General features: G+C 37.9%; 2 protein-coding genes across 2 annotated transcripts in view; one reads left to right on the top strand and one right to left on the bottom strand.

The window, feature by feature from the left end:
- LOC149020223 (formin-like protein 20) overlaps window positions 1-10,169 on the bottom strand; it is a 45,022-nt gene extending 34,853 nt beyond the window's left edge. The window contains 8 exon segments of the mRNA XM_089148326.1: window positions 3,127-3,198; window positions 3,393-3,525; window positions 3,828-4,408; window positions 4,410-4,649; window positions 4,652-6,631; window positions 6,717-6,938; window positions 7,021-7,724; window positions 9,421-10,169. Of these exon segments, the coding sequence (XP_089004452.1) occupies window positions 3,127-3,198; window positions 3,393-3,525; window positions 3,828-4,408; window positions 4,410-4,649; window positions 4,652-6,631; window positions 6,717-6,938; window positions 7,021-7,724; window positions 9,421-9,493 (4,005 nt within the window). The 5' untranslated portion in view covers window positions 9,494-10,169.
- Window positions 10,170-17,556: 7,387 nt separating this feature from the next.
- LOC149020222 (putative RNA-binding protein C1827.05c) lies at window positions 17,557-25,062 on the top strand. The gene is made up of 9 exons (XM_089148325.1): window positions 17,557-17,718; window positions 17,949-18,051; window positions 18,156-18,273; window positions 18,729-18,784; window positions 20,458-20,505; window positions 20,593-20,690; window positions 21,771-21,840; window positions 21,982-22,092; window positions 24,155-25,062. Exons 2-9 carry the CDS (start codon window positions 17,953-17,955, stop codon window positions 24,221-24,223), a joined length of 669 nt encoding a protein of 222 aa, XP_089004451.1. The 5' UTR covers window positions 17,557-17,718; window positions 17,949-17,952; the 3' UTR covers window positions 24,224-25,062.
- Window positions 25,063-25,592: the final 530 nt, after the last annotated feature.

The following is a 25,592-nucleotide window of genomic DNA, read 5'->3' as shown; positions in this document are numbered from 1 at the left end:
AATTTTCACTTGCAACTACTCTTAGCACATCTACAAGAAGGAAGATCAATCATTCTTTACTTGTCTTATGAATTTATGATTTAATGACTTATATAGAACTTCTAATGGTTGTATAATTATTTTATTCTTGAAAATTGAGATTTTGATACTCATATGGATGGAATTTTGATAACATTTAAGTTAGTTGATGAATTTGATATACTTGCTTTTCATTTATATGCCTTAAAGGTTCTATACTACATGTTGTATAACATTGCATTCCCTAATCCTACTACATTTCGGTTTCACACTATGGATAGACTAAGAAATCATACATAGGGTTGTTTCTAACAAATCAAAGGCCACCAACGTGTTCAAAAGGCCTTAAATAAACTAAATACCAAGTTTCAACCCAATTGGGACCCTAACCCACCGAGATGGGCCACCGAGTTGACGCCAAAAAGTTGTATATCTCGACCGAGATCTCACTGAGATGGTCGAGATCTCTCTTTTTCAAGGTGGCGAGATCTCTCTCGAGAGCGAGATCTTCTACCATGCTTTTAACTAGGTATCAGATCAAGGTTTGACAATCTACCAGCAACTTCTCTCTATCCATTGTGCATCATTTTCAGAACCCTAGAAGAGTAGAGGACTCAAACAGAGACTGCAACAAGTACAAAGAGTTGTACAAGTTGTTCATTTATCAACCAAAGACATTAATGGAGTCTTAAAGCTGTGAGGAAAAACAGAACTAAGGTTACATTTTCTCTTTAATCAGGGATTTTTTCTGGTGGGCCAGGCCCATTGAGGTCACCAAAAGCTATCTATCAAACCCCCATTTCTCCTTTCCGAATAGAAGTCTCTGTTGGTGCAGAATGTCCTTCTGTTGCAACTCATTTCTTTGTCAACCCACTGTACCATAAGGTTCTCGTATTTCTTCATCTCGAATGTTGAGCTAAAGGCACGCCAGTTCTTCACAACTCATTTCTTTGATCTCTTCAATGTAGACCTCTTCAGTAGTTTCTTCTACATAATATCTTTGAAGTTTCAAGCTCCATCTTATCTTTGTCATCACAGATCACTGAGATCACTTCAGCTTTATCTTCAACTGGTACTCTTTCAATTTCCTTTGGCAATTTAAAGTTGCATTCAGCCTTCAATGTAACATTATTGATTTCAGATTTCCAAGAGTCAACTTGTGAATCTCATTGATAGATGCTACAAGATGTCTTCAGCTTTGAAGGCCTTTTGGTGGTTATCTTATTGAAGGGAATTTAATTGACCTTGTTGTCGAGCTCTAACTGCCCAAGGTAGTTTACTCAAAGGGTCCTTCATCTGTCCAATTGATGTGAGTTGCCTTCATACTCAAGATCTCTTTCAGTAGTTCACCATTGACAGACTGGCCCCACTAGATTGTCACAAGCTAATCTCATCTTCCTAGACTCAGGCAAATCATATCATACCACTCAAAAATAATCATCCAAAGCTGTTAACCAATCATAAAATACCCGTGGAAATTCCTTCAACTCGATATCATACCACTCAAAAATAATCATCCAAAGCTGTTAACCAATCATAAAATACCCGTGGAAATTCCTTCAACTCAAACACCTCTAGTGGTGTGGGTTGTTCCCTTGGCCTTAATTATCTGCACCTAAGATTGCTGTGATGAACTTGAGACTGCACTTGGTATTTGTCATCTTCCAGTGGTCATCCCTTACTATAACAGGAACAACCTTCAACACAGACCAATTAATCATGAAGAATTCTCTGTTCAGCCCATGATTCTTTATATATGGTCCACTGTTCAGCTGTAATTTCTATAACGTCTCCATCATTGAGGCCAATGAATCAAGAACCATTGGTATACGACACCCATAATCATCAATGGATTTGATACCACTTGATGTCGTTCAAGATTGGCAGGAGACCCAACAGAAGCCAAAATTTAGTATCTGCTATGAACAGGCAAGAACAGGGTCAGGGTCATGGTTTGATGGGATGAATAGGTTAAGTTGATGTTGAGAAGCCTTCTAGTGAAGGTTACACTAGAAGGATAAAAAAAATACTACACTAAAAAGGGAAGGCCTAACCCAATCCTCAAGTTTTAGGTAACTTAGGCTAACTAGAAACTGAAATAGACTCAAAAAAATGTCCTTAAATTGAACCATTGGTTAATGGTTCAATTTAAATACACAGAAAATACTAAGTATTAAACTCAAATATATAATCACATATGCAACTTAAATATCTGTATTTTAGGCCCATAAATGTGGCCATAACGAAGAAAATCCATGGGATAATAGGCCTACCATAGAATCCAATCCTAGGTTTATTCCGGGAAACTGCATTAAATAAAATAATCACAAGTTTAGTTCCTCAACTGCTTTTAACAAACAAAAAATTGAGCGCACGCAGTAGCTAAGTTTACCCAATAACCCAAATCCTAATTACATGGATCAATACCAAAATGCACTATTTTCTATTAGGGGCACAAATATCACAATGTGGGATTCTGGGTATGAGTGTATGACAGAAAAGAACATAAGAAGTTTGGAATGACACCAATGCACCACCAAATGGGTCCAATTTTCGAATAATAAAAGAAAATGAAGTGCATCATCTACTGATTAAAATTGGACCCCAAAAGGTAATCCTATAGGTGCTAAATCAAAATTATGAATGCCGCTCAGCTCCCAATACCCAATTTTACATAATTAAACAAGGTTCTATGAAAACTCCCTGCTTCTATAATAAGAATACACCTATAGTAATCTGAACTCCTCATCATGTAAAACTACACACCTTATTTGGAAGTATAAGCAACTTCGTTGGTATTGAAGATTCTGATTAAGCACAGGTTGTATCATTCATTTGTTAAAATAGTGAATTATTTATCTAATGCAAACTGACAAAACTAGAAAAGCCTTGAAGCTTTAGTGTTGATACCAAATATCCTGTTGAGTGGCTTTTGAGGCTTAGGGCGTTTGCTGATGTAAGAAATACCAGTAGACATCAAATTGTTGATAATAACTCCATAAAGGAGATAAGAAACAAACATTTCCACGAAAACATTTTTCAAATCACATGTCTCAAGAAATGCAAATCATTGATGTATGAATGACCTTGAAAGCAAATGTAGCTTACCATCATATCAGGAAGTGGCATCTTAACTTTTGTGAGCATAATTTCAACATTATAAGCTCGCCTTAAATCAATCTACGAAGGGCAGAAAAAAACTTTATGAGCATAAATAGTGTAATGAGACAAAGATGTTCAAAGTCTTCAGACACAAGGACCACAAAATATGACAGCTAGGCATCTCAGATAGAAAGAATTCAGTGCCTGCTAAAAAACACCCATGTTAAGAGACCTGGAACTTTCAATTAACAGTATTCATTTGCATTAATTACCAGTTGCACTTTTTCTGTTTTTGCCCCGACTGACTTGCGTCGCCCTCCAGATTTACCCCCTGAGCTATCAGCTGGCTTTGGAACAGTTGCGGAGAACAGAGTTTCAAGTTCTGAAAAGTCAAATTCGGGAGCACTAGCACAAAAGAAATTAACAACATTAATGGTGTGAAAATAAAAGGAGATATTTAATACCAATCACACTGCCATAAATAGAATTCAAAAAAATAAGTTTGAAGGTAAATATGATGAGATTGAAAAAAAACACACACACATTCCATTCCATGCAAGCCTTGAAACATTTCAGAGAACTAATTTTTCAGAAACAGAGAAAACTTAGGCTAGAAGATCCACCGGGAAATAATCATAGACAAGAAAATCCACAAAGAACACCAAAACAAGTTCAGCAAAGTATATTGGCAAAGAAAGTAGCAGTACTTTGCAGGTTCCCCATGTCTCTGTAATTCTGCCCACAAGCTTCCTTGCACTGCTCTTGTTACCTTCACCCAATGAAGAGGCTTTAGTGATGACCTTCGAGGCGAAGCACCAGAGAGAGCACCTCCCGGGCGTATTAGACCCCGCCCCCTCCCGGCTGCTAAACCTCTTGCATCAGCTGGTGGAGGTGGAGCTCCTCCTTTACTTCCAAAGGGTGGGGGTGGAGGAGGCCCACCACCTGGAGGCCTAGGAGGGGGAGGAGCTCCGGGAGGTGGCGGTGGACGTGGCATCCCACCTGGAAGGGGTGGTGGTGGCGGAGCTCCTCCTCGCATTGGAGGTGGAGGTGGAGGTGGCGCCCCACCTGGAGGGGGGGGTGGTGGCGGAGCTCCTCCTCGCATAGGAGGTGGCGGTGGAGGTGGCACCCCACCTGGAGGGGGCGGCGGTGGTGGAGCTCCTCGCATTGGAGGTGGTGGTGGTGGGGAGGTGGCGCCCCCCCTGGAGGGGGGCGGCGGTAGCGGAACTCCTCTCATTGGAGGTGGTAGTGGTGGTGATGGCACACCTCCTGGAGGGGGTGGGGGTGGGGGGTGGCGGAGCTCCTCGCAGTGGAGGTGGAGGAGGTGGTGGACTATACATAAGGGGAGGTGGTGGAGGTGGAGGTGGAGTTGCACGTATCGGAGGAGGCGGTGGTGGCGGAGGCAGTGAAGATCCATTAGGAGGCAGAGGAGGAGGGGGAGGTGGAGGTGCAGTCAAACGTATTGGAGGTGGTGGCGGTGGTGGTGGTGATGGTAGAGGCAGTGAAGCTCCACTAGGTGGTGGAGGGGGGGTTGGTGGTGGCGGAGGCAAAAAAGCTCCACTGGGAGGTGGAGGGGGGGTGGTGGAGGTGGAGGGGGTGGAACTCCACGTGTAGGAGGTGGTGGAGGTGGAGGTGGAGGTGGAGCTCTATGCGTAAGAAATGGTTGCGAAGGAGGAGGTGGTGGTGGTGGAGAGGGTTTAGGTGAAACTTCACGCATAAGAGGAGAGTGAACTCTATTAATAGGAGGTGGTGGTGGAGGTGGGGGTGGGGGACATCGGATTTCAATGGACTTCGTTGCATTGGAAAACAGTGATGGAGGTGGAGGAGGAGGCATAATTGAACCACCTCCATCTTTCATGGGAAGAGTATCTTGATAACTCACCTGCATCCTCATAAATGGAGGAGGTGGGGGTGGAGGAGGAGGAGATGAAGAGGATGATGTTTTTTCATGCATAGGTACAGGTGGTGGTGGTGGTGGCGGAGGAGGAGGAGGTGAAGGGGATGTTGTTCTTTCATTTATGGGTAGAAGTGGTGGTGGGGGAGGAGGAGGAGGTGAAGAGGATATTGTTCTTTTATGTATAGGTAGAGGTGGTGGTAATGGTGGAGGAGGAGGTGAAGGGGATGTTGTTCTATCATATATAAGTAGACGTGGCGGTTGTGGTGGAGGAGGAGGTGAAGGGGATGTTGTTCTTTCATGTATAGGTAGAGATGGTGGTGGTGGTGGTGGTGGAGGTGGAGGTGATCTTGGGGTCAGAGAAGGCAGTAAAGTGCCAGAGGAAGGAACTGGTGGGGATGGGACAGAAGGCAAAGGAGGAGGTACAGGTGGTGATGGTGGATGTAATGGCAACGGATCGCAAGCCAATGCATCCTCAGATTTCGAAGGCACCACTCGGTCAATTTTGTGTTCTTCAGTTGGTTCAGGTAGATGGTCAGATGGAACCACACCTTCAGAGTCGGATGAATCTAAGGTAATGGCAAGAAAAGGTGGTGCACTGTTATACCTTGATGGAGGATGAGATGGCATATTTACAGAATTACCGAAAGGACCTTTGTTTGGTGGAATCCATCGAGGCACAGTCTTTGGTTTTGATGGTTTTGCAGAGACTACTTCAGATTCTTGCTTTTTATTCTTTAATTTAGCTAGAGCTGGGTCAGAAGATATTTTTGCATTGGAAATTGGCTGCTTCTTAGATGTTGGTGGAAGCAACTTCTCAAATTTTGGAATCAAAGTATCTGTGTCCAGCTTTCTCTGCACAACCTTCGCATCCTCCTTATTCTGAGTATCAATATTCTGCACCTTCATTTTATTTCCCACCTCAACCAGTTTTCTGTGCATGGTAGAAATTACTGTTTTACTTTCCAATTCACAGTGCGCACCAGTAATCGATAATTTTGGATCAAGTCTTCCATGTGTATCTGCATCTGTTTCCAACTTATGATTTTCATTGTCAGAAGTTCTCTCTAGATTTATTTGCAAATCAGAATTCTCCCCCAAATCCTGTTTCTGATTCTCTTCAGACATCTTATTAACTGCAAAGAGATCAACGCCTTCTTTGCTCCTCTCTTTGGAACTCTTGCTAAAAGTCACCAACTCGTTTTCCATCTCACGCTGCACATTAGTAACCAGGGACATCATTTCTAATTTTATGCCTACATCCTCATCTGTTGCCAATCTACGCTTTCCATCATCAAAAGTCTTGCTTTCATTTGACTGTAAATCTAAGTCCAGCTTTCTATCTAGTTTCTGATTCACTTCATCCATTTCAATCCCTTTGCTTGTTTGGAGATCAACAACCTCCGTCCTTTCTGGCTTGGGATTCACATCAAAGAACATGCTTTCTGAAACTTCATGTATATCAGGATCCCCTTTTGCACTTTGCGCATCAACATTGCTGAAGATCTCCTCTGCCTCATAAAACTCCTCTGTCGAGCCCCCTTCTGTCTCATCTCCATCTTCAGTCGCCACTTCTGACGAGATGTTAGAACCAGCACTATCAAAGTCTGAAAATATAACCTGGTTCAAACAAAAGGGATCAATAAATCTCACATGGTATGGAACCAGCAGGAGAGAATATTATGGAAGAAAAACAATCACAAACCTCTGCTTTGAAGTCTCTAGGAAACTGGTCCTTCGAGTCCCACAAAATATCAACCTCGTCACGGTTGACTGTCAATACATTTGAACGGGTAAATGATGTGTTAAACATAACCCGGAACATCATTTCCTCACGCACCAGATCTTCATCCAAATGGATGCACTCAATAACCACATCACCTTGAACACGGCAACGGATATCTATTTTCACAACTGTAGACTCTCCCTGCATTTACAGATCAAAATTCTTGAGTACCAATGAGTTTCATCTTTAGGTTTCAGATGTGGGACTGGGTACTCAGGATTACCTGCCGGTAGTGTCGAACATATTTCTTTGTTTTTCCACTTGAAAAGAGAATCTTTGAACTCCTATTACTCAAAGTTGAGGGGTCCTGACCATAAACACGAACAACTGGCCTGCAACCCCTTTCTCCATCAAACATGGGAATTACTCTGAGAACAAGACAATCCAAATTCAAAGGTGAATCAACTGGTGGCCAATCAGAACCAAGATTCCTTCTTGAGATGTACTGGAGATATCTCACTTGGGAAGGTTGGGGGTTCAAAGGAGACAGGAGATGAAGGAGCTCCCTAGGAGCTTGCTTGTAAATCATATCAAGAGTCTTCTGCTCCCCGGTATACTGTTTTCTATATAGCAGAAGACCTGCAAGCATAAAGGCAAGCACAGGCCATCCTCCTCTCTCACAGTGCATCAGCAACACATTCTGTTGTCCTTCCAGTGACAACCAGCTCTCACTTGACCGCAGGAAGTGATAGATCATCTCCAATGGTAACAAAGGACACCCCTCATATTGCCTAGGGTAGTCCATGACAGTCATGTCATACTGTGTCAATATATCCGATATTTGGCTTCTCCTTTCTCCCTCTCTAAAGTTGAACACCATGAAAGAAGCATCAGGATAATGGTCTTGTAGCTGCGCCACAATCCCCCCCAAGTAAACTCTGTACTCATCCTCTCCCAAAACATCCGTGGAGAAGCAACAGTCAAAAACTGCACCAAAATTAATGACAATTAGAATTTTGGAAATGCTAAATCATGATCCATTACAATTAATTATGATTTATGCATATAAATAATCAAATGGAATGGCAATCTACAACAGAAATTGGTTAATATATTGTGAGGGAAGAAATGGAAAAAGCCTGATCCCTAGGAGTCTGAAATGCAGAAATGCCTAATTCCAAGATGAAGATTATGGTTTTCCTTCTGTGGTAAGTGATTTTGTTCTTCTACTGAAACACATTCTGGTAAACACAAATAACTAGCACCTATTGAAGGGGTAGTTCGGAGAGTCACCCACCGAACTAAAGTTTTGCTAAAAGCTATTGCCTAATCTTGAGACTGGTGGTAATAATTCCTGGTGAAATGGAAAAAGATATCCACACAAAAAAAAGGAAATTATAAAAGTGGCATTCAACCAAGGACCAAGTTTAACTTCACACATAGTGAAGAGATTATATATCTTTATTCAAGGTTGGACTGAACTCCAAAGCCAGAGGGATTAGATTAGTGAACCTCGATTCTTTTCACCATTGGAGAAGAGAAGATTCATCCTTATCCTAGATTTCAGAAGTTTTCCTAATCTAAAGAGATTCAATTATCCTAAAAAATTTAAGAGAAGGCCTGACTATAAGTAGTTCAGCCATTCATCTCCTCCTGGTAAATCACGACCGCCCTATACTTTTCAAACAAACCCCTACTAACTGCCACATTTTGAGAGAGACAGACAGACGGAGGGTAAACAGTTGCCAGATTCTAACACAGTGAAGAAAACAAGAATGTCACTAACTGCTACATTTTGAGAGAGACAGACAGAGAGCAGGAGAGCTTCAGTTTCTTCTGACACAACAATGCAGAAGAACAGAATAATAGCCTCCAGGGGTTGACCACGAAGGCTAATTTACTTAGCTACAAAATAACTTTGCATCCATTCTACATATACCATAGATTGAAGCATTCAGCAACCATGCAGAAAAATCATCAAAATAAGCTAGAGGTGAACAGCAGATATTGTCAAGAGAGACGTGCAGCATCGACAATGCAGCAAGAAAATTCACTGAAATCACCGAAGCTTCACTTTGAGGATAGTATGGGCTTCATCACAGTATGAACAGAACCCTTCCAAATACCATGACAGCTCTCAGAACCAAATTACACAACAACAGCACACGCAAGGACGAAGGGGTAGAATACTTCAATTCTTCTGATGCCCTTGCTAGCATACTCCAAATAAATGGAGAATTCCCCGAACCTCTTCAAATTTGCAAGTAAACATGGATATCAGGAGAGAGAGTAGGATGAGGCATGACCGAATACAAAGAAATATCTGATTCTTCCCCAAATTATTAATAACAAATCAAGCCGCAGGGGGGGGGGGGGGAATAGTTCCGTTGAAAAACAATTTGCATCTCCTTATCACGGGACAACACAAATTTCAACAAGTTAAATTTATTAGGAGGGGGAAATTCGGGATTAGTAATGGTACAGGTAATATACAATGGAATTAGAGGCAATGTGGAAAGGGATTATCTACTTGTTAAGAGTGTAAATCAAGGAGTTCTTAATTTAGCAGAAACTACTAACAAATTCCCTCTGAAATGCAACATAATTCTCCCCAGCTGATAAGATTTCCAGATCGTACTAACAGGAATAAGCGGGGGGAAAAAAAAGAGGGAGGAAAACATACCGTAAACCCTCTCGGAGATCTCCAGAAGCCGATCTGGCGGCTTCCGATAGAACAACCTTCTGAACAGCGCCATCGTTCGGCGCTGCCACTTCCTTGATCGGATCCAAAACTAAGTCTCCCGAATTCACCTCGTAGATCAGACGAATTCGGAACGAGAAGGATCTCAATAAACAACGGTCGAATTTTGAAACCCTCGATCAGAATTATAGAAGGAAGACGAAGCCAGGGCCAGAAGGTTTCGTAAAAATTGAGAAACGATAATCGAACAGTAGAACAGCAGTGGAAGATCAAGTAGCAGTCGAGATCGTCGTCGTTCCGATTTATGAGATTTGTCGTGATTGAATAAACATGTAACAGATAGATCATTGCTTTCTTTTACCTTTCACATGGGGAAAGATATGAAAGAGAATGGACGAAGTGGACTGAAAAGGAGAAGCTCTTAGACCTGCAACTTGGTTGCTCGATCCATGGACAATAGCATACACGTGGCAAATCACAAAATAAAATTTTGGGGGAAATGCGAGTTTTCTACTGCAAATCCGGACAATAGGGATGTGGAGGGAACCTGGGAATTGTGATCCCCCCTTTAGGCATTGGAGAGACGGAGAGAATTAAAAATATAAGAAATAAAAAATAAAAGTGCTGCCAAAAAAGGTAAATAGGGAGCAAGTTCCTGTTTTAATTAATCATTTCTATCTCGCTGCGTTGTGTTTGAGCGTTCTCATCAGAGAGAGAGAGAAGAGAAGAGAAATCGAACTCTACGTCTCTACCTCAATTTATGTCACCAGCCAGCCATAAAAGTTTCTCTCCCTCGTGCTTCGTGAATTCCTGCACATCACTCGGGAGCCGGGATTTCTCCGATACCGAAATCACCGCTGCGGCTGGTCCGCTCACTTTCTCGGTAGTGACATGTCAAGCGTCAGCAAATCCAACGATACGCTAAAACGTTTACCTTGTCTTTTTTTTTTCTTTTTTGGTCAAATCTCAAAATAACATTTTTTATTCCAACTTTTAATTAATCCTCTTATTCTCTAATTTATGTTTCCTTTTTTTTTCTTTTTTTTTTTAACCGAAGTGGTGTTTAGGGCCTTAGGCTTTAATTTTCAATTCGGATAATAAATTAAGTAGTTTTTAGGGCCGGACTGGGTTAGAGTTGAGCCACAAACGGTCAAGCCCAACCCGACTAGACCTATTCAACCTGAAATTTTAGCTATGAGTTTCATTATGTTCAACTGTAATGAAATTATCAAATTTTCAAAATAAAAGCTTTGATTTTTATTTAATGGTACATAGAAATATATAAAAAATGCACATGAAAAAAAAATCAATTAAGCTAAGTTCAAACGTAATACAATTATTATTATTTTTATTTTTTTGTAACGAACACACAATTCAATAGTTGACAAAGACGAATATCTCATAATATAAAATTAATAATTTAATATATTTGTGATAAAAAAAAAAACAATTATAAAATTATCCTATGAAGATGTAGTCGATTTGTACGTAAGTTAGTATGAATTTTAGTTTAAAAAGAAAAAAGCCTATTGTTTTTCTTTTTTTTATTATAACATAATTTAATATTAGGGCATTATTGAATCCATATTTTGTATTGAGCTAATGAATGCTCAAATTGAACTTCTTTGCAGTAACATTTAGTTTTACTCGTACTTTGTAATTGAGCATTAATACTTAAATTTTTATTATTTTGAGGGTCACCCGCACGTCACCCACTTTTTTATGCGGCCTCCGAGTCAATATTTTGAATATGTGTAATAAATAAATAAATAAATATATATAAAAAATCAATTACTTGAGTCTAAGATGCGCCAGCAGTGGATCTTTGACTAGATGAGGCGAAGTTTTCTAAGCTCAATAGAGACGATCCTCGAACGGTGAAGATCAGGACACAATCCTAATAAATTCACGTTTGCATGTTGAGAACCGTTAGATCCAACCATGGCCCACTAAGATGAAGTGTGCTTTTAAGCATAAAGTCATGATCGCGAAATCCAATGTTGATGGAGGGATGTAGCGTATTTTAGCAGACTTTATTGTAATGTAGTGATTCGTCCGTATTTGCGCCTGGTCAGGCTCAACCGTTCAACATCATGAAGTCCAACCATGACTACTACCAAAAAAAAAAAAAAAATCCAACCATGACAATAAAATGGAAAAGCTGTTACGCAGAATGCTGCATTTTAATTAATACGCTACGAGTAGATATACTAATTGGTGGTTTTTTTTTTTTTTTTTTTTTTTTTGTAAACGGCGTTGTTGGAACTTGAAAAAGCCTACAAATGCGTGACGTTTTGACTTTAACATGGGGCATATGACTTTAAGTTCCAAGCGATACGAATGATTTAGAGCCATCTATAAAATATCGGATCCAAACCATTGGAGCAATGGAACGGAACTTCCGAGAATGATTTCCAATCATTCTCGGAAGATCCAAACCATTTTCCTGTCTAGTCATGTTAAAAGAATACTTTTTTTTTTTTTTTTTTTTTTTCCTCTCTCTCTTAATGGTTTAAACTTTTCGTCCAATGCTTCAAGTGCTGGATTGGGAATTACCATCAGGAACTTGAAGGATGGATGTCCTTAAATTGGCAGAGTCGCATCTGTTTTCCTTTGGTCCATTAACGCAAGGCACTATTATGGAATGAGAAAAGTAAAATGTCATGTAAGTAAATAAGGCTTCTTAAATCAATGAATTTGTCTATTAATTTTGTTTATTCCATGAAATTAAATAAACCATGTTTTGAAATTTTGTGAAACTTTTTTTTTTTTTACAAACAATACCAATAAGATTTTTTTTTTTTTTTTTTTTTGGAAGGGGGAGGGTGGTTAATAGAATAATGTTCCTTCATGATGCATTCAAAGTTGTTTGACTTGATGCATCAAATGGTGGACCAAAAATTAGCATTAGGAAATCTAGGGGTGCCCCTCAGTTGGTAGTGTTGCATTCTAAGCATTTTTCTTTTGTCCTTTACACTTGCAGCTATATTAGGTTTAATGTATTAGGATTAATTCGGATGGAAAATGATAGCATGCAGGTGTCCCAAGTGGTGCAAAACCTGTCTATTTCTACCCCATATGAGGTAGTTCCGATTATTTAGAGTATCAAAGATCTGTTGACAATGTTTCATTCATGCTACTTTGAGTATGTTAAAAGGAAGCAAAATTACTAGTAGACTCCATCTCAATGAAGGCAAGAGCTTTGGCACGTGAGACCTCTTGGTTACTTTCCAGTCAATAGTTGTTGGATTTATGTATTTCAAATGGTTCTTATAAGATACATAGTCCTTTAGGAAAAACATCTTCTACTATGCACATCAATGCACCACCACGAAGCGACACGTGTAATATACCGAATAAAATGCTAAAATTAAAAAATTAATTTCAAGTAGAAAAAAACTCAAATTTGAGACTCATTTACCATATACCTGTCCATTTTTTAAAAACCCAATCCAAAAACTTCTCAACACCTCCCACTGATTCTCAAGTCAACACTTTCACTTGGGTTTTTTGTTTAGTTTAGATGTATGGGTTTTTTGTTTCATTTATATTTCTCAAAAGGAATACGGATTATCTCTATTTTTTATATTGAGTTTCAAGTTTTAAATTACTGTTGTTGAATTTCAATACCAACATGATCTACTCTTACTTGTTTCGTAAGATTAGGTGATGTTGTACCCAACCCTTGGACTTTAAAACAGTGGCCCTGAAAAAATGTCGTCGCTAAGATCTAAGATGTCTCAGCAGAGATCATGGAAGAAGCCGCTAATGGGAGGGAAAATGAGGGTTTTATTTTTTATACCATATGAATCAATTAGTTGTTTTTTTTTTTTTTTTACAATTTTATGTTGTTGAGCTTCGGAAGCAGGGGACTTTTCCCAGTGAAGTAGATGGCAAAGATAGCTAGCCGAAGGGCATGAGAGGAGTCGTTGGTGATTATTGTGGGTGGTGCAATGTCCTTTGTCGGAGAATGACCAACAATCTTCATCGTCCGCGACGGATGATTTCGATCTCAAAACTTTGATGTCGGATGGGTTTCTTGATCGGACTAGAAACAGATGACTGTTGGTGAAATCGTGGGCACCACAGGTGGAAGTGTTGACTCAAGAATCAATGGGAGGAGTTGAGGAGTCTTTGGACTGGGTTTTTTAAAAATGGACGGGTATATGGTAAATGAGTCTCAAATCTGAGTTTTTCCCACTTGAAATCAATCTTTTAATATTAGCCTTCTATTCGGTATATTATACGTGTCACTTCGTGGTAGTACACTACGTGCACAGCAGATGATGTTTTTCCATCATTTAAGTATTGTTATTTTGCATTTTTTTGAGTAAAAATAATTTCTTAAAACAAAAATTCAAGTTAGTTATCTTAAATTTAGGCCACATTGGAAACAAACGAGTATCCTCAATCATAATTATGACATACACATGACTAAAAGTTAATTTGATTTATTATTTGGTGAATCATAGCTTCAAATAAAAACATCAATGAGCAACCAATTTTAATGGTTCTCTACGGTTTACATATAAAGCTATAAATGTCTATTAAGAGAAAGTATCACTATAAATTATAACAAGAAAAATATCAGTTAAACCACTAATAAAAAATATCAATAAAATATATATTTGCAAAATGTAAAGCACACAAATTTATGGGCTCAACTCTAGTGCAGGACAATTAATGAACAACATTGAGTTGCTGCCAATGCAGGGTTGGTTGAGCGGTAAACATCCATACTTCTCAATGGAGAGGTCTTGGGTTCGACCCTTGCGGATGACATTACATTTTCAGTATTAAAAAGCTGAGGAGTTTAAAATCAATGGTGGCTTAGTAGAGCGGTTAAAAGCGCTAATTCCCATTGAGTTTTTTTTTTTTCTTTTTCTTTGCTCGGTGTGTTCAACCAGCGTAGCTAAAGATAAAATAAAAATAATCGAGATCAACGCAAGATTTCATTCTCACCATCCTAAAAATAAGGCACGATTACAAATTTATACCCTGACGAATAAAAGATCCTTCTTTAATTGATCACATGCCCACTGTTTGGATGACCTTCGGATTAATATAAAGGTCAAACAAAATGAGACAATCTCAGCGCAGATAGTGAATTTTTTTTCTTTTACACCAATTATGAGAAAAGGGCTTTTATAAATGGAATCCTCTCGATGCCCCCACTTACTTGGTACTCGTGAGTAAATGAGAATAAATCAATGTATAATTCAAGGGCCCAAATGGGAAAAGTAAGTGTAAATTCACTATTTCAGCTGGCAACCAAACGGAGTATTAAAGTATGGAAAACATTAAGTAAGTTCTACCCAAAAAAAAACACAAAAACATTAATTAAGTGGTCCCCACGGATTCGTACCGCGAGTAGTAAAACCTACTAGATATGAGACAAATGGGTAGATCTAATGGGCCCATTGTTAGGACTAAAAGGAAAAAGTTTGATTGCTCAATCTTAGCCGTACAGGTGAGCAGACTTATCAAGCACTATGGTATGCTTTCCGGTTGATAATTTTGTTTTGTTTTGTTTTGTTTTGGTAATCTGGTTTGTATTTTACTATCACGCGCATTCTTAACAAAAATATGAAATCCGGAAACCATGTGCATTTCACGTGGATGGTAGGGAAACCAGAAGATGCTCAAGAACCAAACGCATCGTCACTTTCTAACCTAATATCTGCCATGTCGCATTTGCCCCTCGAGTATTAAAGCAAGCTTCAAGGTCTAGGTTTTCAATTCCGGTTATGGTGGTTGGCAAAATTAACTCAAAGGTAGAAGAACTGAATACAACTTAGTCATTTTATAGCTTCATTTGATCTTTTAGAGACAATGAGTATAGAATCGAGTGTGGATTAATTTCTTGACGGGAGTACTCTATACTTCGACTGCATTACAATTACATATTATGTGGGACCTACAAGTAAAAAATAATAAAATATTAAAAAAATTTCTATCACTCCTAACCCTGTGGGCTTCTTATAATTCATTGCAATAGTCGTTGGAGAAGCACAAAGTGCTCATCGGTTAGAGACACGATTCGGACTAAAATGACATTATACAAAAAAAATGCCATGAAAACCAATGGAATACTTCCACCAGTTTATAACCTTTAATTAGTCGTTTATAATAACTAAATTTTTTGAATAACACTCATGTTTAACTGACATTAGCTAATATCGAAAAACTGACATCCAAACACGTTTAGGCCTTGAAGCTAATTGAAATATTTTGCATTGTGAAAATAAGTTTTCACCACAACATTTGTCACATCTTGTCTCATTTGGATCGAGTTGAAGTTGAACCCAATATTTAAAACTTTGAATTCAATTTGAAATCAACAAAAGATAGTTGTTAGTCATATATTTTGAATGTCAACACAAACTGAGCCTAGTGAATATTTCCCAAATTTGTACATACATACATCAAATCTTTCCATATATAGATAGCTAAGAATGCCATATCCAATCAAGGATCTTCAGATAACATGGTTTGTTGCCTTGTTGGTTAGCTTTTTCATATTCTTTGTGATTTTCATCCAAGGAACCATAAAGCCTATGCTTAAAAATAATTTCTCTCTAGGCAAGATTAAAGAGGGTTGGTTGGAAATCATGTGGAATGATAGTTTATTTTGTTACCTAAATGATGGGATATGTATGCATGGATAAGTGTGACAGATTTCCCACCAGAATGTAATTTAGATATTCAAAAAGTGAATGAAGGGTTCCATGATGGACCTTGGTGTAATAATTGAACTACTTTTTTCCGGTAATGTGGTCCATTATTCCCTTTTCTCAATCACTTTATGTTTGTGTTGTACATCTGATAAAGAGCCTTAGAATTTAACAGGACTGCAAGGTGGGCTAGTCATGCCTGTTTGGCTAACTCAGTTTTGGTCCGACATAGACCAAAAAAAAAAAAAAAAAAAAAAAAAAAAGGTTTTGGTCCGACTTGGTCTGAATTCAAACCGGTCGATCTGAAGAATCTTAAAATAAAATCTCAATGTTGAACTTTCTCTGGTTGGTGAAAGGCATTGGAATCTCATTTATGAGAATTGAATATATAAGTAATTTGTGTCCAAACAAACGACTTGAAAAAAACTAAAACACAAAAATACAAGAACGTCACTTAAACAGTAAGCAGCACATCAACGCCAAGATTAGGTTCCCAATTGTTGGTAGTAACAGTGTGATAGCAACCCGATTGATCGGTGATTGATCGGTGCTGCTGGTGAGTGGTGTCTGGTGTCAATTTTTGGCCGGGAGCAAAAAAAGGGAAATTATTATTTTAGGATATATGGGCTTCTTGTGTCATGGCCCAAGCATGCGATGGGCTTTTAAACATGAGGAAATTTCATATCTCTTGTGATATTGCCCCCAACACGGTTGGGCTTGGGCCTGTCACGGGCTTCAAATTTACAAAAGCCCACTTTTGAAAAAACTTCTACTTCAACAAATAGTTTTGAATTTTGATGCTTGTGCCATGTTTAAGTAAAAACAATTTAGAGAAGGACATTCGTGGAATTTGGCATTCTAAACATAAGAACTCTGTTTCTGGTGTTTTTGAACTAGAAACACTTAATAGATCATCAAATGGATCCCTCGCTTTGGCTTCTACTGAGTTATTTGAGTTTTAGATCATCAAAAGTTGGTTCAAATTTGATTTTTAAAGAAATATGAGGTTAATCTGGGCATCTCATGCGCACCTTGATCACATCCTCAGGTTACATAATCAATATAGGCAGGGCTGCGCACTTAACTTAGATGGTTCAAATTATTGTTTCTTACATAAAAACATTGGTCTTTTGCCAATGATTAAAAAAAAAAAATCACTATTTTAGTTAGTTTTGTAAATTCAAATTAAGTTTTAGTAAGTTTTATTGAGTGAAACATTGAGAGGTTAGTTTTTGTAAAGGAAAGAAAAAAAAAAAAAAAAAAAAAAGAGGCTAATCACGTAATTTTTCTTAAAATGATTCGACTAAAAACCTATATTCGATCCTAGCCGTTGGATAAGGATACGCGTGTCGCGTTATTGTGCATGCGCGGGAGTTACCGCGCGTCTGCAAACAAAATCCGAATCCCTAACTCTTGAAACGATTTGTTTAATTGTTCGGTCGATCAAAATTCCGAAGGCGGTTTGGTTTCTAGCGCCTTTTCCTTCTCAACTCTTGAAACGATTATCTTTTCCGTTGCCTGCTAAGTGCTAACTCGTTTGTTGGAACTTGGAACTGTAGAAGAACTTATAGTGAAGAAGAAGAGAGACGTTAATAGGAAAAGAAAGGTAAGTGCATATTCTCATATATTTGAGTTCGTTTGCTTATCGTGTTTTTTCTATGCCCTCCTCTACTTCCTGTGCCGATGGTTGGTTTCTATTGTAGGTTTTGATTATATCACTCATGAAAATTGTATCCCCTACTTTCCTCCTAAATCTTAATGTTCTTTTTGCTGTATCCCGCGAGTAACTTCACGTCAAAGACTGTAAAGCTCGTTTCACTTGTAAATTGGTTGCAGGAAGATGCGTGCCAAAATAAAGAAGGATATGGTGAAGAAATTAAAGAAGGTTTCTTCTAAGCTACAAGTTTCTAGTCACAAAATTGAAGATGCTGATTTCTTGGTATGCGGGTTTTATTCCATATTGGAGAAATTTTCTGTTTTGTTTCGTTGATTCTAAACTACTACTATTATTATTGTTGATTTTTCTCCATTTAAAATATGAAGCCATTAGAAGGTGGTCCTGGGCGGAAATTGCCTGTTCAGGAAGTACCTGCTGATAATAATGCCAAGGTCTTATATATTGGTCGGATACCTCATGGGTTCTATGAGAAGGAAATGGAAGGTACAGTTCTGTTTCTTTCTTTATTTGATTTAGCACTATGTTGCGTCTTATGCTGTCTGATAAGACCGAGATGAGCAAATTACTGGAATTTCACCGATTCATCTGTGTGTGTGTCTCCTTTCTATTGCTTGGCCAGTTCTAGGTGCAGGAGGCCAATGTGACTGAAAAATGAGCGGAATACTGAAGTAACCAAAAAATTGACTGAACAGTGAATTTTTTTCACACAGAGTTGAGCAAGTTTCCGAAACGAACTGACCTAAATTTAAAATTTCAATTGAAAGACTGTCTTTGTTGGGTTTCACTGATTCATATGATGTTTCAGTTAAGGGGGTTGGCAATTGCAGAAATGTTTAATGTTTTGTTGAAATATTGCAAGTCTTGGAGCTTTGATTTTATGTGGTGTGCTTGATGTCTGTTGTTTCTATTGCTTCCTGACTTGATAATTATTTTTGCAGGATTTTTTAAGCAGTTCGGTACGATCAAGAGGTTAAGGATTGCACGGAATAAGAAGGTTCTATATCTCTTCAAAATTGTCATCCCTAACGTTATCCTTTAATTATCTGTTGAACAATTGGTACATTTTAATGGTAGAAATCTTACATGATTTATGGCTTGTGTTGTTATGTGGATATGCAATTCCATTGATATCATGTGGTTTGATAATTTTCTATTACCAAAATTGGGTATAAGAAAATGTCTGCCAATCTGCCCATCTTCATTTGATAAAAACTTTTGTAGGTATGAGGGAATGCTTATATGACTGTTTGTGTTAGGTGGTGCATCATTTTTAATTATCTCGTGTCATATCTATTAGGCTATGTGGTAGAAAATTGTAGATATTTTTTGTATCCAAATGTTCATATACTGTGAAAGAATCTGTTCAGTTTGTGAGTATTGACAATAAAGCTACTATGAGATGCTTCATTTTTAAGGACTTTTTAACATCTAAGAAAGGCCTCAGGAAACAACACTAATGTATGCAATTGTACTTTCAATCACATCACGTGTTAAAGATGACTAAGAAAAATTGAGAAAATTCACAAGCGCTGTAAAAACAAAATTTTATATCTTTAAGCTGTTAGGCTACTTTAGTTCGGGGGTGATGCCTATTCTTCACTGTACAAGGTTAAAATTTGATTCCAAAGATATTGACATGTGTTCTAGGCTTCAGTATGATACTAAGCTATATGTTTTTTAAAAATTTTCTGCATTCAACAGGGAATACATTTCCCCAACTGTGGGGGGAATTCCTAAAGGATTGGCTTAGTTGGCAAAGGCAAACGGCTCATAAGTAAGAGGTTATAAATTCATGTGTCCCCCAATCCCCAACCCACCAAACCCTCTCCCCCCTCCCCAAAAAAAAGTGCTGGCCCGGGAAGGGGGGGGGTGCAAGAAAGCCAAACCCACAAAAAAGAAGCCTTATTGGGGTTTTAGGAGTCTGCCGACTCTGCCTATCCTGTAGTTTCCTATTACGATACAAAGTTCCACTGTCAAAAGTAAGGGGCAAGAAAGGATTAAGAGAAAGAATAAAAGTGGAGGATTGTAGGATTTTCAACTCTGTACAAGGATCAACAGAATTTAATTTTCAAGATAATGCAAGTAAAACAATGGAATGAGGGTCTCCGTCTATCTAAATTTCTGCTGAAGATATGCTGGAATGCTTAAGTCTCCGCTATTAATGTTTGAGTAGATTGTTCACTCTAACCAAGATATTAATTTAAAGGTGAACTCATGAATGCTTCTTGTTAAATATGAGTAACATTGGAAGGCTGTCAGAGAGAGGGGAAACCATACTCAGAGTTGATCAGTTGAAACAGTTATAGGGCGAGGAAATCCACTACTTAGGATCAGATGTATTTTTGCAAATTTAAAGTTGAAGGAAAAAAAATGTAGTACCTTGCCTGTTTTATGAGAAGACAAGAACATGCAGGATGTTTTCTTTGTTCTTTATTTATTTATTATTATTTTTATAATTTATATAAATTATAATGTACCATAAGAAAGAGGTTAAGTTGGTTTTTTCACATTCATGCAACCTAAGACACCCGCAAAGATGTTTCTTTCTTACAAATGATGCGTAAACATATGACATTACCAGCGCAGGTTCACTATTTCAAATTCTCATGCTTCCAATTTTTTGTTTGTTATAGAATATTGACTTTCTTTTGGTTTGGCATTCGACAGACAGGAAAATCAAAGCACTTTGGGTTCATTGAATTTGAGTCTCCTGAGGTTTTACTTAATTCAACTATTTTTGTTATTCTTTGTTTTCCCTAGTATTTATTGTCATTGTTGTAATATTCCTGATATTACCTGCAGGTGGCCAAAATTGTGGCTGAAAGTATGCATAACTACCTAATGTTTGAACACCTGTTGCAAGTGGACCTTGTTCCTCCAGAGCGTGTTCATCCGAAGTTGTAAGGAGTTCATTTTGTTTTTTTGGCTTCGATATTTCCAGTGTTGTCCTCTTGTTAAACTTATCACTTATCACTTATTCTCCCTGACATTGTATTCATCCATAAATCATAAGAGGTTCTGATGAAGTAATTGCAGAACTGCCACTGCTTCTTTATTTCTGGAACTTCGTCTCTTTTTTGGGCCCATGGCAAAACCTAAAACCAGGTTTTAGCACCCAGGGTTTAGTACATGGAAAGTTTGCCGCCTTCATTGTTTTTCCATTTCTTCTGATGGTACAGGAATTATCTGTATTTGATAAGTAATCAAGTTTAAGTTCAGTATGGATTAATCTACATAATGTAAGCTTTGAACATTGTGGTTACGGGTTATATGTAGCCCTGGACTGAAGGGATCGACCAGGGCCAAATCTGCCAAGATCTAAGTAAAAATCTGAACCAACTAGGGTTTCAGGTGTCAAAGTAAAAGGTGCCTTTTTAGGGTGCACAATGATGAGATGGGGATGGAGCTTTAAGGAAATGCTGTACAGGTCTGGCCATCTGGGGGGAAGGTCCAGTGTGAGTTGTAATGAATTCTATGACCAGATGTGAGTTCCTAAAAGTTAAGGTAGTTGAGGGAATGCTGCGATGGCCTGCAATGGGGTTTGAGAGGGAGTTTGGGGTCAAGCTTTAGGTTGAGAGTAGGCACTGTAAGGGGGAAGGTTTCCTTAAAAAGACAAAGGATTCTGATAGTTAAAACCTAAGGAAACAGTAGTAGCCGTTTCAGGGTTGGTTAGGGTTTAATTGAGAACTTGGGTTTTACTGGTTTAATGGGTCTGTAACAGGGATCAGTGGAGGGGAATTATGAGTGAGTTCTAGGGTTTGATTAGGGCTAGAATGGATGGCTGGCTCTGCAGGTTTACAGGTACAAATGGGCAGGGGTTCCTGGAAAACAACTTATAAAAAACTCAATTTTTAAAAATTTCATTCTGTTTTAGCAAACTTGTTGGAAACCACTAGTAACCTTACAAATATTAAATTGCTCGATTATACATATGGTCGCTTTGATGGTCAGGTATCTGATTCTGTTGTCATCTTTTGCAGGTGGAATGGAGCTAATCGCATATATAAGCCATTAAACTGGGTGCAGATTGAGCGAAAGCATCATAACAAGGTACGTAGCCATGAATACCACAATGTGCTTTATTTAAGGTTACGTATTGTTCCTGTGCTAATGTTATTTTTGTATCTGTTCAGGAAAGAACATTGGAAGGACTATTGTTCCTGTGCTAATGATATTTTTATATATGTTCAGGAAAGAACACTGGAAGAACATAAAAAGTTGGTCGAAAGGATCCTGAAACAAAGCCAGAAGCGGAGAAAAAGGATAGAGGCTGCTGGAATTGAATATGAATGCCCAGATATCGTAAGAATCCCTTTTTATATTATCATGAACTGCCCTTGTATGAGATATAAATAAATACACAAAAATATTACCATCCATTACATCTTTGCTTGGTGCTAAAATTTACTTGGTAATTTAGAAAACCTGAAAAAATAACATAAACCTCCAATTTAGCTAGACTCTCAGGATAGGAACAAAACAAATAGAGAAATAATATAGCTGAGTGTAGACCTGTAATGATTGGAGTCCGCTTGGATACACCACTATCCAAATTCGAATCCGACAAGCAAATTTAGTATCAGAATACAATCCAATATCTGACTGACATTTATAGAAGATTTCCGAATTCGAATCCGAAAATTTTATGGATATCTGATAATTATCCGATCCGGTAAAGTATTCGGTTTCTAATTGTTGATTTCAATTTCTGATTTATGATTACCGGAATTGGACTCTGGTGATGTCGAGTGGAAGTCGATATAAGAGAACCCTAGAAATTCAAAATTCAAGACACATAATTGACAATAGAGAATTATAGAAACAAAATAAAGAACCTTAGAATTTCAAAATTAAAGAATCAAGTGACAATAGAGAACTAAGAAATGAAATGTGAGAGGGAAAAAAAGAAGAAATAAGAGAAAGCCCCAAAAATTCAAAACTCAAGGAACCCAAATCACAGAAGAGAAAGTGAGTGAAATTCAAAATTGAAGAAACCCAAATGATAATAGAGAACTATAGAATTGAAATGATAAATGAGAAAGGAAAAATAAGAGAATACCCTGCAAATCCAAAACTCAAGAAACCCAATTCACAAAAGAGGAAATGAGAAAGGAGGAAGAAGAAGAAGAAATAAAAGAAAACTAACCTGCTAGATATAGACCTTTTGTTAGTCCGATTTGCGTTTAGTGGATGATATCATTCTTGAAGAATCTTACCAGCCGGATACCTTTTTTTAGGAGTAGAAGAAATATTGGGAGAAAAAATGATTCACATGATACAAAGGCTTGGTCTTCTCAACGTTTATATACATTACTTGGCTTGTTTCTTGCAACGAGCAGGCACGGGTTGAAGCTAAGAAGAGGGAGAAGATGAAGTAGAAAGATGCTGGTTGCCGCTTGTTGAAGGGGGAAGAGAACTCGGGTTTGGCCGTTTGGGTTTCCCCAAGCTCGAAGAATGAGTGAACGAGTGTTTGGTAATTTGGTTGAAGGATTTAGAGTTTGAGTGAATTAACTGGTTACAATAATAGGTATTTACCAATTTAGCCTTTAGGGGAGTTCAAGTGTTCAACATTAGGGTTAACTGGTTTATGCAAGTCATATTATATATATATTTTTCTTAAAAAACCTTTCAGTCTAACCGGATAAAAGTTTTGGATTTGGAGACCCTTAAACGAATACGAATTCAGTGGCGGATTTCGTCTATCCATTTACAGGTCTAGCTGACTCCTTGTCTTCCTACAAACCCTCCTTTGAAAAATACAAACTCAAAAAAGAGGAGCCGTGGTTAGCTTTTCCAGTGTAGTGCTCCCACCATTCTGGGCCCCAATCTACGTCATACGCTGACATCCCCGCTTTTCTATTTTTATTTCCCCCCTTTGTTGCTAGCTGTTGCCTTTCCCTTGGTGTTTAAGCTTGAGGTCCCTAGTCTCAATTTGGCTCCGGCTATCTGTTTCACAGTTCACTCCAGGGGAATTTTCTTGTATCAGCAAGATTGTGTGACCTGGATTTAAGTTTCCATTGGTTGAACAAGGTCCAAGACCTTAATTTTGTTAGGTTGCATAGGTTCAATATGTTTTAAATCCATCTGTCGTTTATGAGTCTGAAATTTGCCCGTTCTCTTATCTCTTATGGATAAAAAAGAGAAAAGTGAACTTATCCTAGTCACAACCTAGATGGTCTGCAGACATTGTAATCAACAGTCAAAGTCATCCAGATGCTGACTGTCTGATCGGTGATGGTACAGAAATAAATGCTTTGAGAGGTTTTGGTTGATTGTGTAGCACTATTAAGCTTATTTTAACTCTTAGAATTTCAGTGATTCCAAAGTATTTCTGCCTGATTACATGCTGTCAATTATTACACAGGTGGGCAACATTCAGTGTGCTCCAAAGAAGATCAAGTTTGATAATGAGGGCAATGAGGATATTGAATAGACCTCCATGGCACCATAAGAACATTACAGAACTTGTACCTTTTCTTTCTATTCATCCTTCAACTGAATACATCCTAAGGGATCTGTTAGATACAGATATAGATCACCTTCACCCTTCAAATCTTCTTTTTGTTCAGTTGATTTTGGAGCCATTTCTGTTGAGCCATTTCTGTCAACAGAAATGGGAAGAAAAGGGCAACTATGTCTGCAACATCCAGCTGTTTCAATCTCCAGTGTTATGGAGGATTTATCCATGGAGAAGCCCAGATAGTGAACTTCATAGAATCATGGAAATGATATTGTCGTACGTTTATCTCATCTTGAAAATTGATGGTTGTGGGAACTCATCTTAATTAATTAGCATTATTAGCATTTTTTCTCCTATGGGATTCAGTTGGGAGTCATGAATGACGATGTGTTTGGCTTGCTATTTTTAATATTTTATTTTCATTGGGGGGTGGGGTGGGGGGAGTTATTTTGCTGCCAATCCCAACGTATGGCATTTGAGTCTGTCATGTAATCTCCTCCTTGTTAGGTTTTGCATGCATCTTTCCTGATTTTGCTGAAGTGGTAATCAATACTACAATAAGAGGAAGAACTCTTCTAAAGTTCTATTGAAAAAACAACAAGAAGTCAACAACAATAAGTTTTTTCTAACTAAATTGGGTCGACTATGTGGATTCTTGTTTTTCAATCAATTCTGATTGAATCATGCTAGATATAAAGCCTAAGACTTCTCTTAAGATTATTTTAAAATAATAATTAATGTATAAATTTTATTACTCAGAAAAGTGTGAATTTGAAGGTTCACCTCGACTGTATTGCATTTTCTTGTTTCTTTCACCCAGAGCATCAGCATCACCTCTTCCAAGGTAAACTGCAATTATCATTAAACTGAGCTTTTCTGGGAGAGGGCATAGTACAAATAATTAGAAGAACATTAATTGCATGTACAATTGAAATAGCAAATCTTAGTATCATAATCCATTGAATCATTAAATGCTTTTATTTCAACTTGAAAATTTGAAATATTAAATAGTATAAATCAACTTTTATTTTTAATTAATTTGTTCATTCAAATGTGGAATGGTTCTCAAATCATTAATAAGATGTTTTCAGAGACCAAGAAGGATTGCAGATTCTTGCCTTAATTCTGGCGTGAATATTTAACGCAGTGTTGATGCATGAATCAAAACCGCGTTGGTATGGAAGACTTCTACAAATTTTATTAGCTTGCCTTGGTCATCCAACATTTTTCTTCTTTTTTAACAAGTTTCATTAAAGCTTGCTTTTAAGATCGGTAATGTGGATCAAGATATAATAAGATAATATATATATATATATATAAAATTTCGATAGTTGTTTTATAA

This window comes from Hakea prostrata, chromosome 3, assembly GCF_041222555.1.
Source record: "Hakea prostrata isolate BN-2017 chromosome 3, UWA_Hpros_2, whole genome shotgun sequence".
In the NCBI taxonomy this organism is placed as follows: domain Eukaryota; kingdom Viridiplantae; phylum Streptophyta; class Magnoliopsida; order Proteales; family Proteaceae; genus Hakea; species Hakea prostrata.
The sequence above is the reverse complement of the archived record's forward strand: the minus strand, read 5'-3'. Positions and strand labels throughout refer to the sequence as shown.

What these genes read in the sequence shown, in the direction of transcription:
- LOC149020222 (XM_089148325.1), top strand. Translation starts at nt 17,953, where the DNA reads ATGCGTGCCAAAATAAAGAAGGATATGGTGAAGAAATTAAAGAAGGTT. An exon ending in CTATGAGAAGGAAATGGAAG is followed by an intron (nt 18,274 to 18,728) that starts GTACAGTTCTGT and finishes TTATTTTTGCAG; the next exon opens with GATTTTTTAAGCAGTTCGGT. An exon ending in GGATTGCACGGAATAAGAAG is followed by an intron (nt 18,785 to 20,457) that starts GTTCTATATCTC and finishes GGCATTCGACAG; the next exon opens with ACAGGAAAATCAAAGCACTT.